The 25,044-nt window shown below is 42.0% G+C and overlaps 7 protein-coding genes across 7 annotated transcripts; 2 read left to right on the top strand and 5 right to left on the bottom strand.

Moving 5' to 3' along the window:
* Positions 1–719: 719 nt before the first annotated feature.
* On the bottom strand, positions 720–1,341 carry EAF01_009165 (uncharacterized protein; the record flags this gene model as incomplete). Its single annotated transcript, XM_038917421.1, has 2 exons — positions 720–1,231; positions 1,296–1,341. 2 exons carry the CDS (start codon positions 1,339–1,341, stop codon positions 720–722), a joined length of 558 nt encoding a protein of 185 aa, XP_038767026.1.
* A 295-nt stretch (positions 1,342–1,636) lies between these two features.
* Positions 1,637–3,304, top strand: EAF01_009164 (uncharacterized protein; the record flags this gene model as incomplete). The annotated part of the gene is made up of 3 exons (XM_038917420.1): positions 1,637–2,263; positions 2,323–2,394; positions 2,451–3,304. The coding sequence occupies exons 1-3, from the start codon at positions 2,122–2,124 to the stop codon at positions 3,302–3,304; spliced, it is 1,068 nt and encodes a 355-aa protein (XP_038767025.1). The 5' UTR covers positions 1,637–2,121.
* Positions 3,305–4,911: 1,607 nt separating this feature from the next.
* EAF01_009163 (uncharacterized protein) lies at positions 4,912–5,300 on the bottom strand (the record flags this gene model as incomplete). The annotated part of the gene is made up of 3 exons (XM_038917419.1): positions 4,912–5,034; positions 5,123–5,218; positions 5,277–5,300. 3 exons carry the CDS (start codon positions 5,298–5,300, stop codon positions 4,912–4,914), a joined length of 243 nt encoding a protein of 80 aa, XP_038767024.1.
* A 1,626-nt stretch (positions 5,301–6,926) lies between these two features.
* EAF01_009162 (uncharacterized protein) lies at positions 6,927–8,689 on the bottom strand (the record flags this gene model as incomplete). The annotated part of the gene is made up of 3 exons (XM_038917418.1): positions 6,927–7,970; positions 8,026–8,550; positions 8,633–8,689. The coding sequence occupies 3 exons, from the start codon at positions 8,687–8,689 to the stop codon at positions 6,927–6,929; spliced, it is 1,626 nt and encodes a 541-aa protein (XP_038767023.1).
* A 1,584-nt stretch (positions 8,690–10,273) lies between these two features.
* Positions 10,274–13,163, bottom strand: EAF01_009161 (uncharacterized protein). Its single transcript, XM_038917417.1, has 3 exons — positions 12,352–13,163; positions 10,843–12,289; positions 10,274–10,791 (listed from the first exon to the last, which is right to left on the bottom strand). The coding sequence occupies exons 1-3, from the start codon at positions 12,598–12,600 to the stop codon at positions 10,697–10,699; spliced, it is 1,791 nt and encodes a 596-aa protein (XP_038767022.1). The 5' UTR covers positions 12,601–13,163; the 3' UTR covers positions 10,274–10,696.
* Positions 13,164–14,158: 995 nt separating this feature from the next.
* On the bottom strand, positions 14,159–15,567 carry EAF01_009160 (uncharacterized protein; the record flags this gene model as incomplete). Its single annotated transcript, XM_038917416.1, has 3 exons — positions 14,159–14,616; positions 14,664–15,246; positions 15,301–15,567. 3 exons carry the CDS (start codon positions 15,565–15,567, stop codon positions 14,159–14,161), a joined length of 1,308 nt encoding a protein of 435 aa, XP_038767021.1.
* Positions 15,568–16,083: 516 nt separating this feature from the next.
* EAF01_009159 (uncharacterized protein) lies at positions 16,084–18,146 on the top strand (the record flags this gene model as incomplete). Its single annotated transcript, XM_038917415.1, has 3 exons — positions 16,084–16,152; positions 16,207–16,812; positions 16,872–18,146. 3 exons carry the CDS (start codon positions 16,084–16,086, stop codon positions 18,144–18,146), a joined length of 1,950 nt encoding a protein of 649 aa, XP_038767020.1.
* Positions 18,147–25,044: the final 6,898 nt, after the last annotated feature.

Genomic DNA, 25,044 nt, shown 5'->3' with positions numbered 1-25,044 from the left:
TTTTGGACCCCGTTATCTAAAGACACGAAATCAAGTTATAGATTTAGATATACCACTAAACAATTATTCAACAATACCCATTCAAATCTCCTGTCTAGAAACACACTAAGCCATTGAGTCGTCAAAAATCCTTTGTTGAGTGCACCATCTTTACATCACTCAAAGGTTCTCATGGGTGGTAGATCACCCAATCTTCAAACAACCTTGACAGAAATTATCTCTTCCAATACATGTTCATAACAAGAGTGTCCACTCTAGAGCCTTGATGACACCTATCTAGCACTGTTCTTGTAAAATCACAAAAAGGTATTCCACCCATGAGTTTAGCTGTTTTCAATTGGAAGGCATGGCCTAACTATATACCACAAAGAGGTATTCTACTCACAATACCAGATGAGACTTGTCAAAAGTACTTTTTTGAAAGATATACCAGATCTCATGTATTGCATTGATAGGATTATATGACTAAAACCGACCAATCTCTTCTCAATTTGCTATAAACCATCTCAATAAATAGATACCACCAATGAAAACTCACGAAGATCCTCCAATGCCCAATCAATCCATCAAACACCTACATGATCCATATTTCTCCCTCTACAATAGTTAATTGCACTCTCCACCATATTCCTGTCGTCCAATCAACCATAACCAACCAAAACGAACCGCAAGCTCAACTACTTAAAAACACTAAGCCAACAACAAGCTGAGGAGTATCCCTATTGATGTAAATCCCTGTGAACCAACTCCCAAACCATTTTCACAACTTCCGATTCACGTGATCCTTTTCCATAGCAAGAGTATTTAACCAAACAGATATGAGCAAGCTTTGGTAGAGGAGTATCCGCTTTCATAGCTTCTTGGATGATGAATCCAGCCAGCAGATCGACTGGGATCGGCAAGACTTGCATGCCTATTGTAGGATCGTACGACAAATACTCCGTTGTATATTCACACCAAGATTTACAGATAGCGTTGGTAGCAGGTATTCTGACCGAGATTGGTTGAGCAGATAATGCTTTTGTAGATGCTGGTGGGCTCAGAGAGGTAGATGGTAAGATCGCGTCGGTGGGATCTATGGCATAGGCAGGGGCTCCGCCGTTTGCGCCGACAACGTCTGAGGTACCAGGGGGATAGTTAACTTCGCTGGAGGGCCCGACAGCCGAAATAGCATGTTCATCGATTATGGGCAATTGAGGTTGAATAGTATTTGATACCTGTCTTTGAGGAACTTCAAACCGTTAGTTATTGAGACTCCCAAGATCACATAGGCAGCAAATAAATGACTAATTTACCAGGAAAGCCTTGCTTAGGACGAAAGGTAAGAGCAAAATGATCCATCTTTACTCTGTTAAGCCTGTGAACTGTATTTGACCTAGGTAAAGCGTGTCAAGGGGATGCAACCTAGCCGCAAATCTCCTTGATTCCGGCTGTGAGAGTGAGGACCAAAAGAAGGATTAACAAGCTAGTATTGAGTCAATTATTTCTGGTCGGGATCAATGATTGTAGAGTAAATTTCAACGTCGCTAAATTGTATATCTATCGAAGTAGATGAATATACGTCACGTGACTTCTGGATTCAATAATATATACAGCCTTGTCAAATACCTACTTGACCGAGAGATCGGTGAATATCTTCCAGTACCTGGGGAGACTTCCGCATCCAAATTCTTCTATTTGCTAATGTCAACGAACATCGGTATACGCATGACTTTTACGATATAACCTCCCTAAATAGACGACAATGCGATTTGTAATGCCTTCACAGAGTTTGTGGGACCTTTCGGGAGACGTTTTCATTATTAAAGCCAAGAAAACTATTGCTCCAGCGAACGTGGATCATGTTCCTGCATGATAATATGCTAATTGCCAATAACATCTTATTGGTGCGGTCGAACCAATCCTCATAAAGAGCGTGGCAATATCCCAGTATCAACAAGTCGCTCGACGTGGACTAAATTTGTACAGCTGCGGACGTGTACGTGCGAAATCAACCGAGTGAGGGGTTGCATTCAGGAAATATCTGAAACTTTGCTGAAGGTTGCTTTGCATATAAATTCGAGCCATCCTCTCAGTCAAGAAAAGTTGATCTTCAGAGTTGCGATTCTTGTGCTTGAAAATATGGCTTGTCGAGGCAAATTTGACAACATGGCTCCTGTATTTTCTTCCAAAAGAGAAAAAAGAAAGGAACAATTCAATAACATGATGGCGAAAAGGTTTGGATCAAATGGCAGAGATGTGGCGGCCGAGCTGCGCACTATTGGTGAGTTCCCGAACGTCGAATGCCCTTTCATCATGCTTTATCGCTGACCTTTACTATAGCGGACGCCTTGGAAGAAACTCTCGAGTTCCAGCGTTTGATGGGCAAAAGACAGAGAACTGAAGATCCAGAGGGTATGGAGTTTGATTGTTACAGAGCGCTTGGAGACTTCAAACCAACGCAAGAGCAGATCGACCCCTTTCGCAACTAGCGGATCTAGAATCAAAGGGCGACAAAGTAAATGGCGTGCTTGACGACCACACAACCCGACTACCAACGCCATCTCAAGAGAGGTCTATGTCTAGAGATTCCCTACGTCGTACCAATCGGTCGGCAAACCTCAACGGAACGCATGATGGGCAATCCGATCCTAGATCATATGGAAGAAGTGCTGCGGAACTTCTACCACTGAATAGACATTTTTCCGAAAGCGACGTTCCTCATGAAATTGTGCGCCCAAGCTCCGCGCAACCAGGTCGCTCAATGACGCCGCAACCCGCTAGGGCAGCAACTTTTTCCTCTATTAGATCAATGTCCCCACAGCCAGCCCCAACGAGTATACATTTCCCCTATCGTTCAGAAATTCGGCAACATAGTCAGCCACCGTATGCTCGTTATCCAGGCTATACATCTATCGTCGCTCGAGGTGGTCAAGATCGGCATCGCAGTCGACCACCACCCCCTCAGCGCTTGTACGAAGTACCTGATCCCCCGCAAACATACAGTTTTGATGTTCCTCCGCAACTTGACCCGAATCCATATTACCGACCCCAAATTACGTCCCCTGCTGAACGTGCTTCCCGAAGGGACCGTTTTGCTCGAATGTCCGAAGAACGTAGGGGAAGAAGAATGGAGCCTACTATAAGGTCAAAGCAGCACGAGACGATTTATCAGGTTGATTCGAATATTATTGAGCGAGAGTATGATCCCGAGAAAGACGAAGATGCTGAATCTATCGGATCCTTGGATCATGTCCAGTCGTTCGCATCACCTCAAACAATCAAACCTCAGAACAAAGTGACTTGGAATGGGTCATTCAGATGACAGGGACCAGATGTTTGCATGAAGACTCCTTCAAAAGCCACTCGTTGAAACTTCATTATAAACTCTACACTGGTTGGGCAGTGAAGCACCTACACTTTGTTCTGGATGCCGTTGTCTTTCTCTCCACAAGCGCATTTCACTTGCTTTCCCTATTTGTGGCAACCAAGCCCTATCCACGGCTTATAGCAAAGAATGTTACTCTCATATATCATCAAGACCACGCCAATTCTATTGACTTTCTATCCATGATTGCAGGAGAGCAAAATCAAAAATCAAATGTTCAAACCTGGGGAAAAGTGTAGGTTTAGCCACCTGTTCTATTATTGAAGCCTTTCAAAGCATGATAAACAGAGCTGATGGGTGGATCAAGTGTCTTTGGGTTGTCATTGTACAAATAGGAATGTGTAGATTTCCTGTAGTCCAGAGTAAAGCAGTTGTTGTTGAGATTGGTTCTGAAAGCATCTTCGGGCCGACAATCATCCGAAAGTCCGTGCAGGAGAGTGTTCTTGGCCATTATTTCTTAGAGAAGTAGGTAGTTCCTTTAGGGAGCTCATTAGATTATACCATACAATGTAGCAGGTTTCCTTATCTTCGGAATATCTTTGGAATGTGTGTAGTTTCTCAGACATCAAATTATTAGTGAAATCTATTTATAGAATCTTGTAATGCAGTCCCTCAAGAAGATCGTCAAATTCTACACATAGCCGGATTCAGCGATGTAAGTCATGTAAGTCATATAAGTATTTGTAATGTGACATGGAGTTGAATATCTAATCCTGATAAATCGATCGTCAGTAGAGATTTCTTCACTGTTTTTGGGTAGTATGTCTTGAACATTCATGTACACGTCAGGAAAGAGCCAAGAGATATGGTGGGTAACACAACTTCGTTTGATGATCGCTACTTACACTGAATGTCACGCTGAAAGAGCCCGCTGGACGTTTCTAATTCAGAAATCTTGGATATTAGATAAACCTACTAGTTTCATGATTCATTCTGACCAATCCCATATGTTTGGATAGATCAGGCCATTCCACGTAGTCCATACTTCGAGTGAGCTGTGTGTGTCAGAATCTTTCAACCCTCCTATGATCCCATCCTGATGTCTTGGATATAAAATACCAGCCCAAGGATTCGTCATGAGGTAGGCAAACAGATGAAACATTGGATAGTATACTCAGGAGTGTGAAAAGACATGCCTTTCCGAGCTTCCTTGTTTCCGACTGAGGAATAGTCAGGCGCAGGATTGAACTTTCGGATCTAGAGCCCAGGTTATGAAGCCCCTCAAAATTTTAATGATAACTCTTGGAAGACGTTAAAGAACGAAGTGACAACGAAGAATTAACCCAAAGTTGGAAAAGAGTGACACCACCTACCTACGACGGTTCATACTCACCAGGAATAAAAGTGGAAGTGTAATGTGAGGGGACGATCATTCATAATTTCTATTCGGAAAATCAAATAGTCGGCTTCGTAAAATATGCCCCCAGTTCCCTGAGACCCTTCATCGGAATATGCAATGCCCTCGGGATGACTGATTTCGCCTTACTCCCCAACAATTCATGGTATCATTTTCCGCCATACTGTAGTTTCATTTGTCCAGTCTCTTAAGCAGTGAAATCATTTGGCCAGCACTTTTCCTTGGTCCATCCCTTATCTTCGTGCTTTGCAGCATGGCTTATTAATTGTGCCTTATTTGTGTTGACCAACTCCATCTTGCAGAACTCGCACTATTGGTGGAGTTAGCCTCAAACAGAGAATGATAGGTATGGATTCTGAGGAAAGAATGCCACAAAATATAACTAATCAGAGACGTACTTTTGACTTTGGTGCGGCTGGTTTGACTGGAAGACCGTTTGCCTTGACCGGGGCGCGGGTGCCCTCCTTATCGGCCTTCTTGTGCTCGCGAGCGATCTGTATGCAAAATTAATAAATGCTCTTTAAGAGTTGCCAATGGTCAAGATATACGCACCCTGTCTTTCTTGGAAATAGGCATAGTGAATGGTAGACTTGTGGATATGAAGATAGAAAGGTGATGAGTGAGATTGAATGTAAATTTGAACTTTGCGAAAAAGAAAGATTAATCTATCGTTGAAAACGCTAGCCCAAAAATTAATGCCGGTAAAACAGCCACACCGCTCGGAAGTTATTTTCCCCGATGTTACTTTCGATTTCCTCCTCCAGCTTTGAAACCTTTATACTTAGTCAGCAGTCGTTTCCTCTGGGGAATCTACTCGAGTTCTCTTGTGTTTTGATGTTTATGTTTAGAAACGTGCAAGACACGATCAGCTGTAAAATTGGAAGTCTCCAGAGAAGATTACAACTCATACAATCAATCGTTTCAATAAGAAGCGGCCCGCCCTTGTCCAAATTAGGATGCTCAACTTCCAGGCTGTAGGTCAATCGAATGTCCCGCGATGTGAACTTGTTATCAAAGTCGCCCTCGAGCTCTTACGCTACCTCTTTACACTCTTTCCCTTTTGTGGCTCTGGAAACAGTTTTCGAATCCAGTGGATTTAGAACAGCACGAACTAGATAACTGTCGCTTGGCAATTTAGAGTGTGGACTGGATTAGGAGACATATTTTGCACTTTTTCCGGTGCTCATTACCGGTCATTGTCCACAAAGTCGATATTCGTTACATTCCTATTCGCAATGATTATATCCAGGGGGTTATGGAGGGAGAAGCGATTGAACTGACGAATGATGATTCACTTCGGGGAAGAATATTCCCTCTACACTGGTCTCGAAGGCGAATAGAAGCTTCGGTTGTCATCTCTCCCACTCGAATCAATTAGCAATTCATGCCAAAGAGATGAAGCATGACAGCCACCATAGCTTGTGTCCATTGTCCTTCGGGCATTCATATGTCCCGCTCTTGCTGCTTTGAATTTCACCACATTCTTTGCATCTTACACAACTTTCCATTCTCATCATCCAACGTATCAATCGTTCTAGCATCTCATCCTGCCTCCCCTGTCTCCTTCTTCGCCCATGATGCCGTCTCCAAGTCAACCTATCTTGAACCAATTTCTCGCTCATAACTTATTTGCTCCATAAGACATCCCCTCAAAATATACATCTTCGCTATCAGAATTTTTAAAGACAAGAACCAGTAGTAGGTATTACAGCTTTAGAAGCTGCATGACTCTCAGTTTGCGCTGCACATTAGGTGAGGATTCCAGTATTCTTGGCGTCCTCCCCGTGCTCTAGGGGCCCTGCAAACTGTGTGCCTAATGAACCAATGGAACGGAAATCAATTCACATACTATGCATCCGGAGTTTTCTAAGCAAGTAGTATTGCTGAGTTTGAAACAACGATGTTATGTACCATATATCTAAATTTAGCCAAATGGGCCGCGATAGTATCGCTAAAAGTACACATGACGTAATAACTTTCTCGACAAGGGGCAGACACAAAAAGCACCAAAACTTCAAACCAGTGGCAGCAATGTGTTAGATAAACATCTTTTCAGGATATCAATACATATAAAAACCGAATATAAAGAATTGAAACAACCAGAATTTCCACTTGCTGACTCCCGATCCAAACTCCTCTCGTGCCTCCCCCTCCTCCCTTCTCTCCGTTAACCTCCTACCCCATGCTCCAATCTCAGCCCACTCAAATCTTAAAAGGCTCCACCTTCTGCACCCCCGAATAAACAATCTTACTCGTCATCGCCGGCACCGCTGCCTTGGTACTAGAAGCCTTGACCGAAGTCGCCAGTGTACTCGACGCTTTAACACTTGAACTTGTAAGCTTATCACTCGTTACAATCGAAGTATGAGCGCTCGACGTCACACCTATGGCTTTACTCGAAGAAGTCACCGAAGCAGGATGGGTAGAAGATCCAATAGCGGATGTAGATGTAGATGTAGAAATAAGTTTCACACCACTACTGCTCGAAGATTTGACCTCAGTGGGTCCTGCTGCAACGACTGAGGTACTGGTACCTCCATTAGTTGCTTTAATACTCGATGTAGCACTCGTAGTAGCTTTGGAGAGAGATCCATTTCCACTTCCACTCGCGTTAACGGTAGTATAGATTCTTGTCGTGCTCGACTCGACAACCGTCGTAACCGAGCCCGAAGCCGATGGTTTCGCAGAAGTAGTTCTCGTCTTTGAACTCACACCACCTGTGCCCGAAAGATGGAAACTTCCAGCAGCAATAGAATGAGTACCATTTTTTCCCGTCCCGAATGCTCCGGTTCCTGATGGTGCTTTTCCGGGACCAGGTGCGGAACCAGATGGGTGGACTTTACTGGTGATTGTTCCACTTGTCTTCATACTTTCTTTTGTGCTAGTTCCTCCATGGGAGATAATTGGCGCACTTGTTACTCCTGTTTTGATGCCTGTAGGGGTTGTGGTTGCGATGGCCGCTTTGGTGCTTGAGGATAGAGGAATAGTGGTAATAACGCTTCCTGGACCAGTAAAAGTGGTACTCTCTGTACAAGTAGTATCGATGCTGGACGAAATACTTGCTGTTACGACAGCGATAACGGTAGATGGAAGATGAGTGACAGTTGAAACATGTACACTTGTAATCTCACTAATTGCTGTAGCGGGATATCCTGGAATACCAACACCGCCAGTGACGGTTTCTAGGACTGTGGCAAGGACAGTCTTTGTGTGAGCGTATTCTTGTCTTTTGTCGTTGTTTTTAATCTTATGCTGTCAGTAATGAGATTCATATTCGGCTACCATCAGAAAAAGAACCTACCGAGTCTGGAGAGACAGATCCAGGGTCTAATTGATCAGCAGGAGGAATAGTCTTTCTCTTCTCCACAGTTGTAATAGCATCCGGAGCCATCGAACCAGGATCTAACTGATCTACAGGAGGAATAGTCTTTCTCTCCTCTAATTCCCCTACGTCTCTAGGAGTACCCGGAATAAGTTTCTCCAATTCTCTCTTCGAATGGCCAGGTGAAACAGGAACGAGCTTCTCTAGATTCCTTGGCGTAATCGGTACGATAGGAACGAGTCTCTCCAAATCCCTCCCCACAATCGGAACAAGTTTCTCCAAATCCCTCCCCCCAACCGGCACTAAAACCTCCACCTCCACCTCCACCTCTCCATCCGATCTCTTCTCCCGATCCCCCATCCACGAAGCCAGAGCTTCCACATCCCTCCTAAACTGCGTAATCGGAATCAAAGTCTCCAATTCTCCTCCTGCTCTCTTGTCCATCAAAGTAAGCGGAACAAGTTGTTCTACATTTGCCCCCGTATTGACTGGGAGTGCTGAGATCTAGGAGTGTGGGTATTAGATTCCTTTCGAAGAAAAATTGAACCTTTAATATCAGAGAAAAGGAAGAGAAAGGTTATCTTACCAAGCTTGGTAAAGCAATCAGCAATAATGCAGCTGCTTCTCCAAAGGTAAGACGCATATTGAAGTAGTGAATCGAATCCTGAAAACCTAGGTGTTTCCGCAGAACGGAATGAGAGGTGAAGAGGTTTGAATAAATATACTTGTAGAAATCTTATATATCTCTCAAACCCTCAAAAAAACAAGAATAGATGATTTTCCCCGAAAAGAATGTACGAAGAAACGATAAATGAATGAATGAATGTATACCACGACTTTCACTCCAGTAAAGAATGACAAATTGCTTTTGCAACGCAACGGAATGGGGAAAAAAGGACAAAAAACTTTAAAAATCACCACAAAAATCAATAACGAAGAATTCTCAAGAAAAATCGAAAAGTAAAAAAGTGGATCGAAGAAATGAAAGATATGATATACATATCGTACCTCAATGCCTACCTACCTTCCATCCCATCCGTCAGCACCAGTGTAACCTCACCATAGGATCAGAAATCATAATTTCCTGAACATTGAACAAACAGGGGTTTTCTCCTTCCTATAATATATCACATTCTATTATGGTATCGTATCGCATCCTATAAGTCAAATAGTCATTCATCCCTCCAGTGCAGCATACCAGATCAATTTCCCTTCGTTTCCTCCGGAAATCCTTATTTTTCCCTTTTCATTTCCATTTCCGTTTCCTCAGCGATGATGAGATGATTTGATACAGTCCCTGATAGGTATTGACCTATTCTTAGCTGCTAATGCCTGTCATGCTCTCACTTGACCTCTCCGCCACCATTTATCCATTCCCGTACCACCTCGCACGACATCACCTTTTTCATCACCATCTCCATCTCCATACCCATCCCCATCAACCACATACCACACATCCGGTAATCCCCTTCTCCATCTCACACCCCCTCTCTTAATTCCACCATACCATACCAAACATCAAAACCCTATCCCCTCAAACCCTCATCTCAACCCTCACTTCAACCCTCCTCCCCATCCACCTCTCCCCCAACATCCTTACCTCCACCCCCCCTCAAAACCAACCCCCCATCCCCAAAGAAAGCCTCAGGAATCTCCAAGCACCGCACGAAATCCCACCACCACCTACCTTCATTCCCACCCCATCTCAACTCTTCCTCTTCCATTTCCACTTCCCATCAAACAATCACAATCCTCCTCTCGAAACCTCATCTTCCCTTCGATGATGAAAATCCAGCTCCCTTCAAATCAGGGGTACTATTCGTGGCAGTGCACATCCTATCCTATCCTATCCTACCTACCTACCTATAAATAGCATTTCCACCACCTTACATACCACCTCAGCACACACCCGAACGATCAAGTACCTCATCATTCCTAATGTACAAAAACTACACTCTAATATCACATCTTTAGTAATAAAAAAAACGACTTCCAGATATATGTGTTTATTCCAAAGTTTATACATACCTACTAAACAATTGAACACTCCGTCAATCCATTCAATGGATCAAAGCTCCGATAATTAGAGCTTACGAACTTTCTCACTCATCCCTGAAAGAAGGATCATTACTTACATTACTGATTACCCTGATGCTTATGCTTGAAATTTGATATCAAAAGGAGGATACGAATAATGACGTCTACTGAAACGTGGGAGCTAATAATAAATCGTGATGTGATTTAAATTAGATATCATATATATATGTGTGTGTAGATTCTGCGTATCTTCAGACGCCATTATAATAACCGCAAAGCCCATCGGCCTTTATCCAACTACTTTTCTGTTATCTTACTATGCAACTCTATCATGATATTCTATCCTTGGCTCATGCAAACTGAATACGAAAAATCCACCGAAAAGAACCGCTCAAGTATGCGCAATTGTACTGTATCCCAGTCCGAATGCCAAAACGCGCATCCGTCGCTACGTGTGCTGTCAACCATCTTGACCCCCAACGCCAACACACAAGACCACCCTTTACAAAAGAAAATCGTGTATCTAACCACGAGTTATCTCATGAGTGACTCAAAGTATGTACCAATAAATGTCTGTTATACAATATGTACTTAAAACAAGAAGAAGAATAAATTAAACACCAACAACTTGTTCGTCATTGCGAACATCTACACTATCCATAATATCTGGTGAGCTTGCTCGTTTCGGAGTTTGGGATTCAAGAGAGACTATTGCATATCAGCAACCTTGTATATAGAATTAAGCAGGGATGAACATACCATTAGGTCGAATAAACCAACTGAAAGTAAAAGCCAACACAAAGCACGCCGTCAAAACCAGAAAGACTGTCTGTGTATAGGTGCCAACAGTTTGAGCATAAATTAGATTGAAAATCGTAGGGCAAACAACTCTCGCTAACGCGTGTAACAAACCCGTAGCCCCTAGTAGTTGTCCTATTTGATCGTGGGGTACGTGCTTTGTTAATGCCGATTGTAATGTTGGGGAACCTACACCACCCATCGAAGCTAGAATTCCAGAAACCACAAAAAGCGGACCACTACGAGCTACTGTGAATCCTAAATATCCAATTATTTCACAGGCAATCGAAAGTCGAATAACAATGAGATCTGTTGAATCGGCGCCAGAGTGATTTTCTGGTATGACAAGCCCGGATTCTCTGCGCTGTCTTCTACGAGGTATAGTTCGAACGAGGTAATTGAAAATAGGGAGGATAACGACAAGCGTAAAGACTCGAGTACTATTGACCACTGACATGTATAGACTTGTTTCGGCAGTCTTCCAACCAAATTGAAAGCCCGAGTAGTAAATGATAACAGTCATGACCCCCATGGCAACGCCGAAGATAATAGTATCGACAGTTGCAAGCAGAACAAGATTCGCGCGAACGTGTTTAGTGTTTCCGCTGCCAGTGGGCCACAAAACATTGAGTGTTGCAAGAGGATTTTTGCTCCTCAGCGTTCCCAACCAAGTTTGATTGGCTGTAAGGAGACCTTCAACAGCATGTTTTTCACGTGCAACTTCTTGCCGTTTTTGAGTCAGGGACTCGGGTACTACCAAGAGCAAGAAAAGAATGAAGAAAGTATGTATGCCGAGAGCGACATAAAATACCGTGAGTAGGCTATCGGTTAAGCGAAGTAATGCTGCAGCAAGCAGAGGACCAAAGGCGATTCCAGAAAACAAACAGGCGTGGAAATAGGCAAAAGCCACTGCTCTTTTAGGAGGAGCGGTACAGTCTGCCGCATATGCATGAGTGAGTGCCATTCCCGCAATGAAAGAACCACAGAGACCATCGAACACGGCACCGGCAAGCAGCCACTTGTATGAAATAATATCTGGATATTTTCCAGCAAGAATGGTAACAATTTCTGTCAAGAAACTACCAAAACTTGAAATTACCAGAATCTTCTTTCTACCATGCCGATCAGACCAAGCCCCGAGTACTGGGGACATCATGGCGCTGATAATACCAGTAATGACCGTGATAGCTAACATGAACTTGGTGACCAGCGATTGTACTTCAGGAATCCTACATTGCGGATTATCGGATCCAAGTAACACAGGTGCGAAAAGGAAGTTTGGATCTTGAGAAGATCTCTCTGCGAGATACGATCGACATACGAGGGCGAGGATAAGATTGAGTTTCGGTACGATAATTCCACCAACTGCGAGAGCTAGTAGGAAGAATGGAAATAAGAGCCAGTATACCTGAGAACAAACATAATTAGTATACCAGGTTATTGAGCCAAGAGAAATTGTACACAACATACAGAAGGTTTATGCCACCAGGTTAACCCCGCAAAATCTCCATGCCCCTCCCATGATGTCTCCTCACTACCTCCACTACTTTGCCCCTCATGTGCCCTCTCATTGCCCAGTAATGGAGCTGTCTCAGACTCCGGAGTCAAAATCGATTTGCGAACTCTCGTGTGCCTCCTCAAAGCAGTCATCGCACCCCAGATGGTCATTGGCTCCTCTGGCCGTTGGTCTGCATGTTCATTCTCCATTCTCATCGTCATCTTGTCGTTGTATTGCCACTTGGTATAAGTTCGATTGTGGCATTGGGTTACAATGACGTCGGTACAACCAAGTAGAATATTTGTTGACAGAGATTTCTCGTGCCAGTAATGTAGATACTGGCAGAGACTGAAGGAGATTCTATGTTATATGTCAAAAGGAAGAATTGACTAGAAATGGGAGTGAAGCAAATCCAAGCTTATCACCCACCCAATCCAGCTTGCCCAGCTTGCCCAGCTTGCCCAAGATAGGAAGATGGTTAAGCAGAAAAGTGGGCGGCCTGAGTCTGTTTGTGCGGGTTGGGTGATGGGTAGACTGGACTGGCTCGACTGGTAGAGTAAATAATCCGCGATAACTTCTTTTTAAGGTTCTTCGCACGCTCATCAATCAAACAGTGATTCTCAAGGTCTCGAACTCTGTTCCTTGGTTAATAAAAGAATGAAGTTCGAGAAGAAAGGAAGCCGATGCGACCTATCTATACCTATTACCCACACCCACACCCACACCCAAAATATGACAAGGTAATTATTAGATCAAACATGACGACACCATCTGATATATCAGCAATATATAACTATTCAATTCAAAAACATAGCAAAAAGACGGTTTCCAACATAACATAACATACCAGTAGGTACCTATCAAAACCCCAGCAAATTGATCATTCGAATACCAACCATATCCTATCTATTCTATTACATTACATTACATTACATTACATCACATTTCATATTCACCAGGTAATCTTACTACAATCCATTGTTTCAAAGAAGGGAAGGAATGCAATTAAAGGAGATTTCTTGATTGATAATCGTGGTTCCCACTGTCCGATTGGTTCAAGACATCCAAAATGTTTATTCGGCATCGGATTCGATACTCCGTGTGTGTGTGTGTGTGTGTGTACGGAATGCTCTGTGGTTGGAAATCTTGATTCGATGACTTCATCACTATCTAGATAACTACAATGTCGGGTACGTAGGTCTGCTCCAAGCCACATTCAATAGGCATTTATCATCTACCAATACCAACACAGGTGCTGCATCCATTGTGCACATCGCACATATCGTGCACAGATAACCAGGTGTTGTAAACCATACAATAATCTACGGGCATATATCACTTCGGGCGGGCGACTGAAGAAGATAGAAGATATATTCATACATTGCTGAAGCAATATTGGAAAAATCAATAGGTTGATCGTTTGTCTTATTAGATTTTGAAAGCTACCTAGTGATCTATCAATCTTCTATTTATACTCTTTTCTGTTTCAATTTCACACCAACTAGTTCCTCTTCATCGCCCAATACCTTGTCTAGATGGTGACGTCTGAGGAACTACTCCGTACGGAGTAAAGTCGTCGCTAAAGAGTCCCACATCATGTAGCGACCCGCCAGAGAGTGTATCAGTTAGGTTAGTGACCAAAATCGGCATGATGTTGTCCCTGATACCGACGCGGACTTCTGAACATATGCATTCCGCTCAAATTCGCTTCATAATTGGCTATACACGGATTGACTGATCTATTATAATACATGTTCATAACCATTATTCCCCCTTTCCTTATACAGCTAATGCATTCTCGGGTCCAGCAAAGAATTTCTTAGTTTCGGCGCACTTCTCACTTTTACATCCAGGACATCTTAGCCCCATTTGAACACTACAAGTCACCCCGCTATCCATGTGAGCTTTAGCAATATCGGCTAGTGCTTGGATGAATACTGGAGAACCATTCAAACTTTCGGATCTCTTGATAGTATCTTTGTGACCTGACTCTCCAATGACTTCTTCGTCCAATTCATAAAGTGTTTCGATATGGTCGGATGTGAATGCGACAGGAATAAGTATGAGATTCGTTTGACCTTTCTTAACATACTCCTCCACGGTATCACTTGTTTGAGCTCCTAACCATGCACTAGGTCCAACCTGTGATTGCCAGCAGAGTCGATATGCATGAGAGTGACCTAATCTTTGCATCACGGCGTAGACTGTAGCGGCGACCTCGGCTGGATATGGATCACCTAAAAGAGTTAGCGACACAATCTTTCCACAACTTCGACAGACGTACCTCTATTAACCACCGACATTGGCAAGCTATGGGCTGAGAACAATAACACAACGTCTTTTCTATCCTTCTCGGGGTATGTCGCCAAAGTAGCTTCGATGTTTTGTGCAATGGCTTCAACAAGACCTGGGTGAGCTGGCCATCTATCAATTACACTCCAGTCGATTGTTCCATCGCTACCATTTGGACTTCCTGCTGCTTTTCCCTCCAGCCTTTGTCTCCATTTCCACAACTCGTTCAAACTACTTCCGGTAGTCGAACAACTATATTGAGGGTATTGTGTGAATGCCACGGCTCTTCCACCTTTTCCGCCACCAAACCCATCTGCCAATAACTTGTTGTACATTTCTTCAGTGAGTGGGTTTGCATATCTGAATGCTACGTAAGGTTTGTGCGGAGCTGTTTCAGGCGACATCTTATCCAACAACTTGCACATCTCTTCGGCTTGATATTCTGACCATTTTCGAATTGGGGAACCGCCACCAATGGCAGCGTATTGCTTTTGAATCTTTGGCGTACGACGTTTCGAAATAAGAGGGCCAACATAGTTTTGGAAGCGTCCAAGAGGAATCAAATCGGCATCTGCCTGTACGGTCATTTGTCAGAGGGGAGGATGGTGGCGGCGTTACAATTAACATACAAATAATCTACTCAAGAAATCCCCAACTTCATCTGTAGTCTGGGGGCCACCCATATTCATGAGCACCATTGCCGTTGGTCCCCTCCTTCCCGTCGCATCTTGTGTTACTGGTGGTACTGGAGTCGCAAAAGATCTGGACTGGTCTGCGCTATTCCTCTGCAATAATGATGTTGCCGCAGGAGAAGGGTTACTGGTGAGGCGAGAAATGGTAGCTTGGGAAGCTCGTTTTGTGAGCTGGCCTACAGCTTTTGGAGTTCTAAAAGACATCTTGAAGTATTCAGACAGAAGAAGAAGAAGACGGTTATCACTCAATGGATAAATTGAGCATCAAACTCGCAAAATTAATTCTGTGAGATTTTACTTTTTCTGAGCGGAGGTATATTATAATTTGTAAGGACAACTTTCCCTCTCATCCGATTGCTAGAATATGAACAAGGATTAACATGATGCTTGGATCGACGGAGCTCTCAAAATGCCGATGACTTTAAGCCAATCGATGTGGAGAGATTTGGAATAGATTTATCACGTGTCAGCGTACTCTAGCGTCTTTGAAAGCTGCTCCACCTTCGCGGTTCAACGCGTCTGCCTGATCATTTGAGCATTCTCATCCCCATCCCCAGTGCTATTACATGTCATCTCTCCATTACACATACCATCTTCCTTTACTGTAGCGAATTCCAATCAACCTTCATAGACTGTCGACATCCTGATGTGTTGAAAATCATTGATCTAGAGTCTATATCCTCATTTCATTCCGTTTACGTTCCGACAAGATAAACAAAAATGACAGATTCAGAGAAGTGGAAGCGCGAGGAAGACGAAGAGGAAGAAGAAGAGGAAGCCGATGAGATTGTGAGATTCTCCTTCCACCTTCCAGGTCCAATCGACTCTAATATCTACCATTAGGACTATCGCACACAAAAAGATGCAGTTCTTTTCGTCATTGATGTTAGCGAATCGATGCTTACCCCTCCTCCCCCTTCCGATTCAAAGAAAGCCGATACAGATAGTCCCACGCTTGCTGCTCTCAAGTGCGCACATATAATCATGCAACAGCGCATTATCTCCGGCCCGAAGGATATGATGGGCATCATGTTATATGGCACTGAAGAAACAAAGTTTAAAGACCAAAGTGGATTGGACACCTCGGTGTATCCTCACTGTTATCTTCTCACAGATCTTGATATACCATCTGCACAGGACGTCAAGTCATTAAAAGAGATCGTCGAAGATGAAGAGGAAGCGAATAAGATATTGATTCCAACGGAGGAAACTTTAGATATGAACAACTTGTTGTTCTGTGCTAATCAAATATTCACAACAAGGGCTCCAAATTTTGGATCAAGAAGATTGTTCATTATAACCGACAAAGATGATCCACATTCTGGGGATAAGTCTCAAAAGTCATTAGCTGCAGTTCGAGCTAAGGATCTTTACGATATTGGCGTTATCATTGAACTCTTCCCAATATCGACTCGTGACCATGAATTTGATCGCACCAAGTTCTATGATGTATGTTTATATCACCCCTTCTCCTTGACTCTTGTTATTTCCCGTTAACAGCAAAATAGGATATTATTTATCGTGATCCGCTTGCACAAGACCCACCCAATGTTGGTCCGAACAGTCTCAAATCTAACGGCGATGGATTGTCTCTACTAAATAATCTTATCCTGGACGTCAACTCGAAACAAGCAGCCAAAAGATCTCTATTCTCTAACCTACCATTCGAGATAGGACCCAATCTCACCATATCTGTGAATGGATATAACGTTCTTCACAAACAAACTCCAGCTAGACGTACATTCGTTTGGATGGGAGGAGAAGTTCCCGAAAAGCCAACATTGGAAACGACACAAATGGCTGAAGACACAGCTCGTGTTATTCAGAAGGTAGAAATCAAGAAGGCCTATCAATTTGGTGGCTCGCAAGTGCTTTTTACTCCGGATGAGCAAAAGCAACTCAAGGATTTCGGACACCCAGGACTTCGCATCATTGGTTTCAAGCCTCAATCCATGTTACCCTTTTGGGCATCTGTCCATAAAGCAACATTCATATATCCAAGTGAAGTCGATTATGTTGGCTCAACTCGGGTTTTCTCTGCTCTATGGGAAAAACTTCTCAAAGATAAGAAAATGGGATTGGGATGGTACATCGCTCGCAAAAATGACAATCCCGCCATCGTCGCCATCTTACCCTCAGCTGAAAAATTAGATCCTGCCACAAACCAACAAATTTTCCCCGCAGGTCTATGGCTCTACCCTATGCCTTTTGCCGATGACCTCAGAAGTGTCGCAGCGCCAGCTCCTATCATTGCACCTGATGAACTCATCGACAACATGCGCGTCGTTGTACAACAACTACAATTACCAAAAGCCCAATACGATCCCAGGAACTACCCAAATCCAAGTCTTCAATGGCATTATCGAATTCTCCAAGCTATGGCGCTAGAAGAAGATGTTCCTGAAACCCCAGAAGACAAAACGGTACCAAAGTATAGACAGATAGAGAAGAGATGTGGTGCATACATTAACGAATGGGGACAAACTTTAGCATCTGAATACGAGAAATGGTGCAGTGAGAAAGGAAACGCGTTGAAAAGAGATCGTGATGAGGGAATCGATGAGCCTGATGTACCGAAGAAGAAAAAGATAATGGTGAAAAGTTCGGCTAAAAAATTGGGAGAGATGGATAAAGAGGAGTTGAGCAATTTGGTGTCGAATGAAGGATTGGAAAAATTTAAAGTGGCGGATCTGAAGGATTGGCTGTTGGCGAAGGGTTTGAATGGTGCAGGGAAGAAAGCTGATCTCATGGAGAGGCTCGAGCAGTGGGTCGAGGATAATTAATCGCTTGGTGTGAAAGAGACTTAATATGCCTGATAATGTAGTGTTTTAGCGCAATAGCATGGGAAAGATGTAGGTACTGTGTTTGCGGAAGTAGGGATATGTATGTATTATGATTAAATGTGGCTCTGGAAATAATTTCATCATCTAGCAAGAACAAGCTGGTAACGAAACGAGGTTCAAAGGAGAGTTTGCTTACATTTGTATATTTGTCAATTCACTTTGTATTCTTGTACAATGTTCAATCTTTGGTCTGGGGGCAGAAAATGGGTATAGATGGTTGCACAGCGGGCCTGGGAATGATACCATGGATGGGCGGCAATTGAATGATACTTGCACAAATATTAATTTCATATATCCGTAGGCTAGATTGGTCATTATAGCATGTAATCCGGATAGACTTCGAACATCGATAAGTATCATGCTTGACAATTCCTCATCATCTGTTCATCCCTTTTCTTGCGTATAAAATAACTAGAAGAGATACCTTTGAAACCCATGTGAACTTTTCATGAATATAATTTAGCTTTCCAGCGAAGGCTGTTCCTGGGTCATCTTGACTGATGGTTCTCACTCCGTACTTGCATATTCTCGAGTAACTCCAAGTCCATTTATCCAATCCTCATTCTTGACTCTAAGCTAGATATCCCGAACTTAAACTACACACAAATTATCTGTACCCATGGATTATCTATGAATAATCCGCTCCACAGATTATGTATCAAAAGTTCTACTTGCTCCATAGATTATTTATTAAGACTTTAAAATTACCTATTTTGTATAAGTAATTCGCAGATTATCTATAAATAATCTATAAATATATAAGTAAACAAATTATCTACAGATTATTTACAAGTATATGAATAATTTATAAATCATTTATAAATAATTTATGAATATATAAATTCTTTAAAAAAAAGTGGAGATTCGCTTAAAATATGAAGTTATTCTCAAATTATTTTCCAGCCCAAAAGTAATCCAAATTTAGATTTATATTAATTTTTATATTAATCATAAAATTATACTAATATTATAAAAGATTATAAATAATTATACAATATACAAATAGATAAATATCCGCAAGTAATTTGTATCCACCCCACGGATTACTTATTCAGATTTTTGAATTATTCGCTCTATAGACGGATTATCCACAGATTATCTGTCAAGGCCATTATCCGCCCCGCGGGTACCCGTTGCGCAGCCTACCCGAACTTCAATGGCTTTGTCTTTATTTCCCAGCCGTCTTTTTGAAAGGAAATCTACTCATTATCATCGCACTCCTTTATATGTTATATTCGAAAACACATGGGTATACTTACATTCAATTCGTATTTAGCTGATAGAATACCAATTTACAAGTTAGATGAGCCCATATAAGAAAGAATACATGAAAGATATTGACATGATCATGAAATGAAGTGAGATATATATATATAAATATATAGTAGCGAACAATAACAAAAGCCAGTTAGCTAAAGACAAGAGGAAGAGAAAGGGAATGAATATTTATATTATATCGTATTAAGAATATTAATAATACATCCTTAATATAAATATCGATAATAATATCAATAATAATAAATACGTAATCTAATCCACACATCCATCGACGTAACATCAAGATCTAATTTTCAGATTTCCAGCCCTGGAATATATTTCATCATACTTGAGTTGAGTCCAGCAGAATTGAAGAACTCATCCGTATCTTCCAGGCTCGATCTGGATTCTGAAAGTAGGGGAAGAGGAAATAATCATTAATGTTCTGTTTGAAAAGATTATACCTGATTCAATATCATTCTTGGAATCTCACTGTTACGACAGACATCACATGACACATTCGCGTGTCACGTGAGGGAGCCTTGGGGAGCTACGGGCTCCAGGAGCATACGGATCCCAGGGGCTCCAGAGGACGAAGGTCTATATAACAGAATGAGTTTCATTATAATATGGAGCTTCGTGCTCAAGAACAATCATTAGTTCCATTACTATAGTTACGAGAATTGCAACCAGTTACCAACCTTATTGAATTCCTACTTGAAGTTTAGTCTAAACCACCTCGAGAGATCTCTAGCCACTTCCACGTGACCCTAGAGGCAGCTCCCGTAACACTCACATCTCATCACATCATACACCCAAAAACACACCAGATATCATGCCCTCTATCTCACCGCATCAAATGCAAAAGATGATCCATGCTATCATTCCATAGCCATAGGTTTGAATTAAAAATATACTATAAAATAACTAAGAGAATGAATCGTGTCATGGCAAATCAGATAGAATTCATATCTCAGCGTATGACATATATATATTGTTTTGAATAATTGAGGATGATGTCCGATGTCCAAAAAGATAAGTGACTACCTACCTATATATCAACAAATAGATCACAATGATGATGTGAAAATTTGGGTGAGATGGAAAGTCATCGAACTCACAGCTCGGGATGGATATATTGGTTCTCATCTTGTCACTACGTACTTCAATTTTGTGTTCAATACTGCAATACACGAGAAAAGAAAAAAACAAAGAGTGAGAAAGTGATGCTATACTATGCGTATTGTGGGATTAGTGAAGCGGATAAAATTTGATAGATTTGTAAAAAAATTAAAAAATTTCTCGGTTTGAACAAAGGAAAAGTCTAACTAAAAGTCTATTGTAAATTGGGATTCATTTACTGCCTCTTATACTGTATACTGTATATAGTATCAAGTGATCCCTTATTCTCCGTGCTACTCACACACTTTCCCATCCATCGACAGACCCCAAGGCTTTTGAAACATCCATAATTCTTCACGAGGAATCGATGGCTCAAGGAAAAACTGCCCATCTCAACCTCAGAGTCAACATTTCCTTCCCCTGTTTTATGTAACCCCACAAGCCTCGCGAGCCCCGATTTCCAAACATATCAGCGGTGTTTATCGAGCAAAATAGTTGTTGGAAGTGACCCGCGTGAGGAAATTTGTGCAATAATTGATATGGTAGTGGCCGTTTCAATATTCTCATCGGAAGTAGTTGATGGTATGAAATCCCATGATTTCTGAGTTTGAAGCTCATTTGATGATTGAGTACATTCGAAATAGGTGCAACCTTGAGAGGTCATCTTCACCGCAATCATCCGGCCAAAGTATTGTAATTCCACAATCGTCACTACACCGTCCGCCTCGACCTCTCAATTGATTGTTCACTTTTACATCGAAGAGAAATCTCATTTCAAAGGTTTGAAGTAGAAGGTAATGCACCGGCCCGAAGAGAAGTTGATAGTCGCCGAGGATATCTGAATTTCGAAATAGTTCCGTACTGAAGCCCTTCATGTCTCCAAAAAGCGCAGTGAACCATGCCCGAAATACGCATTCTTGCGCCCAAATCCGAAAACATTTTATGTAAGATCAATTCGGTTGTTGCCGTCGGCCATTGAAAGCTTTCGAATGGAGTCTCACGGCCCTTACTGCCGTGTCCTGAGTTTAGACCACTCCCAATTCATTCGCGGCAGTACAATGATGCAAGTCCATCGTTTGAGGACATTTATTTAGACCGAAGATCGTAGTGGACAAGATGTCTATAATGAGTCGTTTCTATCCAGCACGAAGCATCTTGAATGAAGATCTGAAGGTCATCGACGACACAATCCAGGTGGACTGCGCCCTCGTTCCAAACATAAGATCCAGAATCAACCTCCGGATATTAAAATCGCAAATCTTGTGAATAAGCTGATAAAAAGCCACGAGCATTTATCTTCAGAAGGATTCATTCAAAATGCGTCTCATCCTCAAGCCCACTCAGCAGCCCTCTGCATTTCCAAATCCTTTAGGGTAGGTAATGCTCTAAGAGTCGTCCAGATCTTGAGTAAAACTGAAACAATGATCAGAAAAGCAACGAACAATAATACTCCAGAGTTGACGACGAAGAAGCCGGAGATGATTTCAATGTCGTCCATTTTCGACAATGTTGAGTAAATGTGGTTGTTTATTTGATTCTCCTGGGTTGTCTCGAGATCGAAGTGAGGGGTAAAGGGTTTAGATATACCGGTAATATATAGCTTGTTGGTTTCTTTGTACCGTGATAGCGTATCTGAAATATTCCCACCAGCTGAAAGAAATCCGAGGGTGAATAAATACTAACAATGTGTACTTAGGTACAGAGAGTAGAAGTGTAATTGATATAGGACAAATTCTTCCAAAGCGACGAACGAAATCTTAAATATAAGATCATAACTCAACGACGATATAAAAAATGGACCAAGTTCCATCGCGCTTGCCAATCTCCCACAGGAATTCAAATTTAATGTGGAAAAGTATTTTGCGCAGCCTCCAGAAGCAAGCGCTACACAGACCAAAATGGGCACCGATGCTCAGGCCAATCCTCGCGCTTCGGGCCAAAGTCTCACAGTGATGAAAATCTCCAAACGAAATCGATTTTTCATTAAAGAATATCGTTGGACAATCAGAGGAAGATGTACGCGTGAAACAAAAATGGAAAAGTCTGGAATGAGTGCAATTCAGCATTTCCCGTTGCTACTAACAATGGGATTCTTCAAAGAATGTAGGTACGGAAAGAGTAATTGTCTCACTCGCACGAATGATAGTCCAGGGAGAGTAGGTCCCTCCTATTTCGTTACATTGCTTGACTACGCCTTGCTCGAATAACATATTTTACCTCATAAGTGTTCGACCTTCAGCACGTAAGAAATCCTTGAGCCTCTTCATACATTCTCACCACTTGCGATCATATGTAGTCGTGAAGTGGATAATTGAGGGGAAATAGCACGTGGTGTATTGATTGGATGCAGCGTAGAATGTTGCTGTCATGCTGCGTTTATTAATGTTGAAACTACTCCGTAGACTTTGCGGGGCGCCTAGGAGCGAGGGTATATAAATTGGCGCCAAATGGGCTGCTGAGAAGCCCCATTGGCGCTTATCATCGTTCTTGAGAAACCTTACCCTATTACCAGACCTGTCAAGTGTAGTAAGCTCCAGACACCAGACAGTTCAACGCTCATGAGGTCAAAATGAAAGGTTTCTTGTAGAAGCTATTGTTAGAACAGAGATCGGTAGCCAATTCCTTCGCATAGATTACCTTTCTAGCAGCATAAGACCTTCATTTGCGCAAGATATTATTGTTAGACTTAGATAAATTGATGACATACAGATAGAATGATGGTATTTAAGTTTTCTCCACCTGCGTCGTAAGGGGTCCATGATTTAGACGTGCTGAAACGAATTCCATAAAAGCATTGTTGCTTGACGAAGATAGGAGATCGATAGGAGTGGGACTCTCCCCAAATTTCTATCCTTGCGGGACTGTATGAAGATCCACTTGCCCACCAAAAAAGAAATCAAGCAATTCGAAACATCATTGAAGATCCCTTATATCGCAGAATACCCAAGGAATAATCGGTGAAACGTTCTATTAAGAAAAACCGGCTCCATACTTCCGGTACTTCCAGAATACATCAGCGTTCCTAGATGTATCTCAAAAACAAAACACATATCATATAATGTAGTATTTTACATACAAAATTTGTTTATATATAACTAATATGATTCATCAGCATGTAGACTATATCATCATATAGACTACTTCATTTTCTATATAAAATTCGTTTATATGTAATTATATACTTTCTTTATTAATTAATAGAATTTTCTGAAATCTTCTTATATAAAATTTAATTTTTCAATCATTTCAAAAATCTAATTACTATTAAAGTTATTAAAGAAAAAGAGTTTTTGTAATACAAAGTATAACAATTTCAAGCTAAAAATGAATTATTTAGAAAAAAAATCTAAATTTTATAAATAATAGAGATTCTGAGGTGACATCAAAATAACAACGCTTCAACCACACTGTTACGACGGCATCCAACATACCGCGTCACATGACATAAATTACACGTGATGGAGCGTCAAGGAGCTTCAGCGCTCCTGGAGCGCGTTGCGATCCTTAACGATCCAACATATAGGAGAGGTCCTAGGGACCAGGAGAGAGAACGAAGGTCTATATAAGGGAATGGGTTTCATTACAATGTAGAGCTTCGTGCTCAAGAACAATCATTAGTTTCATTACTATAGTTACGAGAATTGCAACCAGTTACCAACCTTATTGAATTCCTACTTGAAGTCTAGTCTAAACCACCTCGAGAGAACTCTAGACACTTCCACGTGACCCTAGAGGCAGCTCCCGTAACACACACAGTGATCTACCCTTATTTTGTACATTGTCAATCCTTTAGCACCAAATCCCTGGGTTTCCAACTCCGACGCGTGTACTCAAAATTATAGGCGGGCCGCTTGTTTAAAAAAGTGGATGAAAATTTTAATCTTTCGACTCCTGAGTGATTAACGAAAATAGACTGTCGTCAGTGGTAGATCGGATGAAAGCATGCACTTCTTGTGGGAGCTATGCTTCCTTGGGTTCATTGAATTCGCGGCTTTTACGTGAAGTGTTAGACCAGGAAGATATCTGTAAGGCGTGCTATGAAAAGCCGTTGAATGAGGGGAATTCAACTGAAGACATTTTTTTGTTTTTCGACTTGCAGATTTTTGACTCAACATTATTTGAGCAAGAAGTCTCGCTGTGCTTCGAAAAATCGCGTAGACTCACTGAGCCTATATTGATACTAGCTGCATGATCCCAAATCGAGGTAAGCGTTTAGGAGGTGGCAGGTAAGAAGTGGTAGGTCCAAAGACGCAACTGACGATTCATACATAACCACTGCTCAACAGCAAGTCATAGTAGACTCTTCGGTTTCAGATTCGTACAACCACAACTATAGTCGAGTGAAGACATGCAATCATCTGCATTAAAGCCCCAGTCCCTTCCTGAGATTCCTCAACGACTTTCGAAAATTGATACATGTATATCCAGAACACGAACTATCTCCACTCTCGGCCTCATA

Source organism: Botrytis porri (genome assembly GCF_014898465.1).
Source record: "Botrytis porri strain MUCL 3234 chromosome Unknown BPOR_013, whole genome shotgun sequence".
NCBI lineage: Eukaryota > Fungi > Ascomycota > Leotiomycetes > Helotiales > Sclerotiniaceae > Botrytis > Botrytis porri.
The sequence above is the reverse complement of the archived record's forward strand: the minus strand, read 5'-3'. Positions and strand labels throughout refer to the sequence as shown.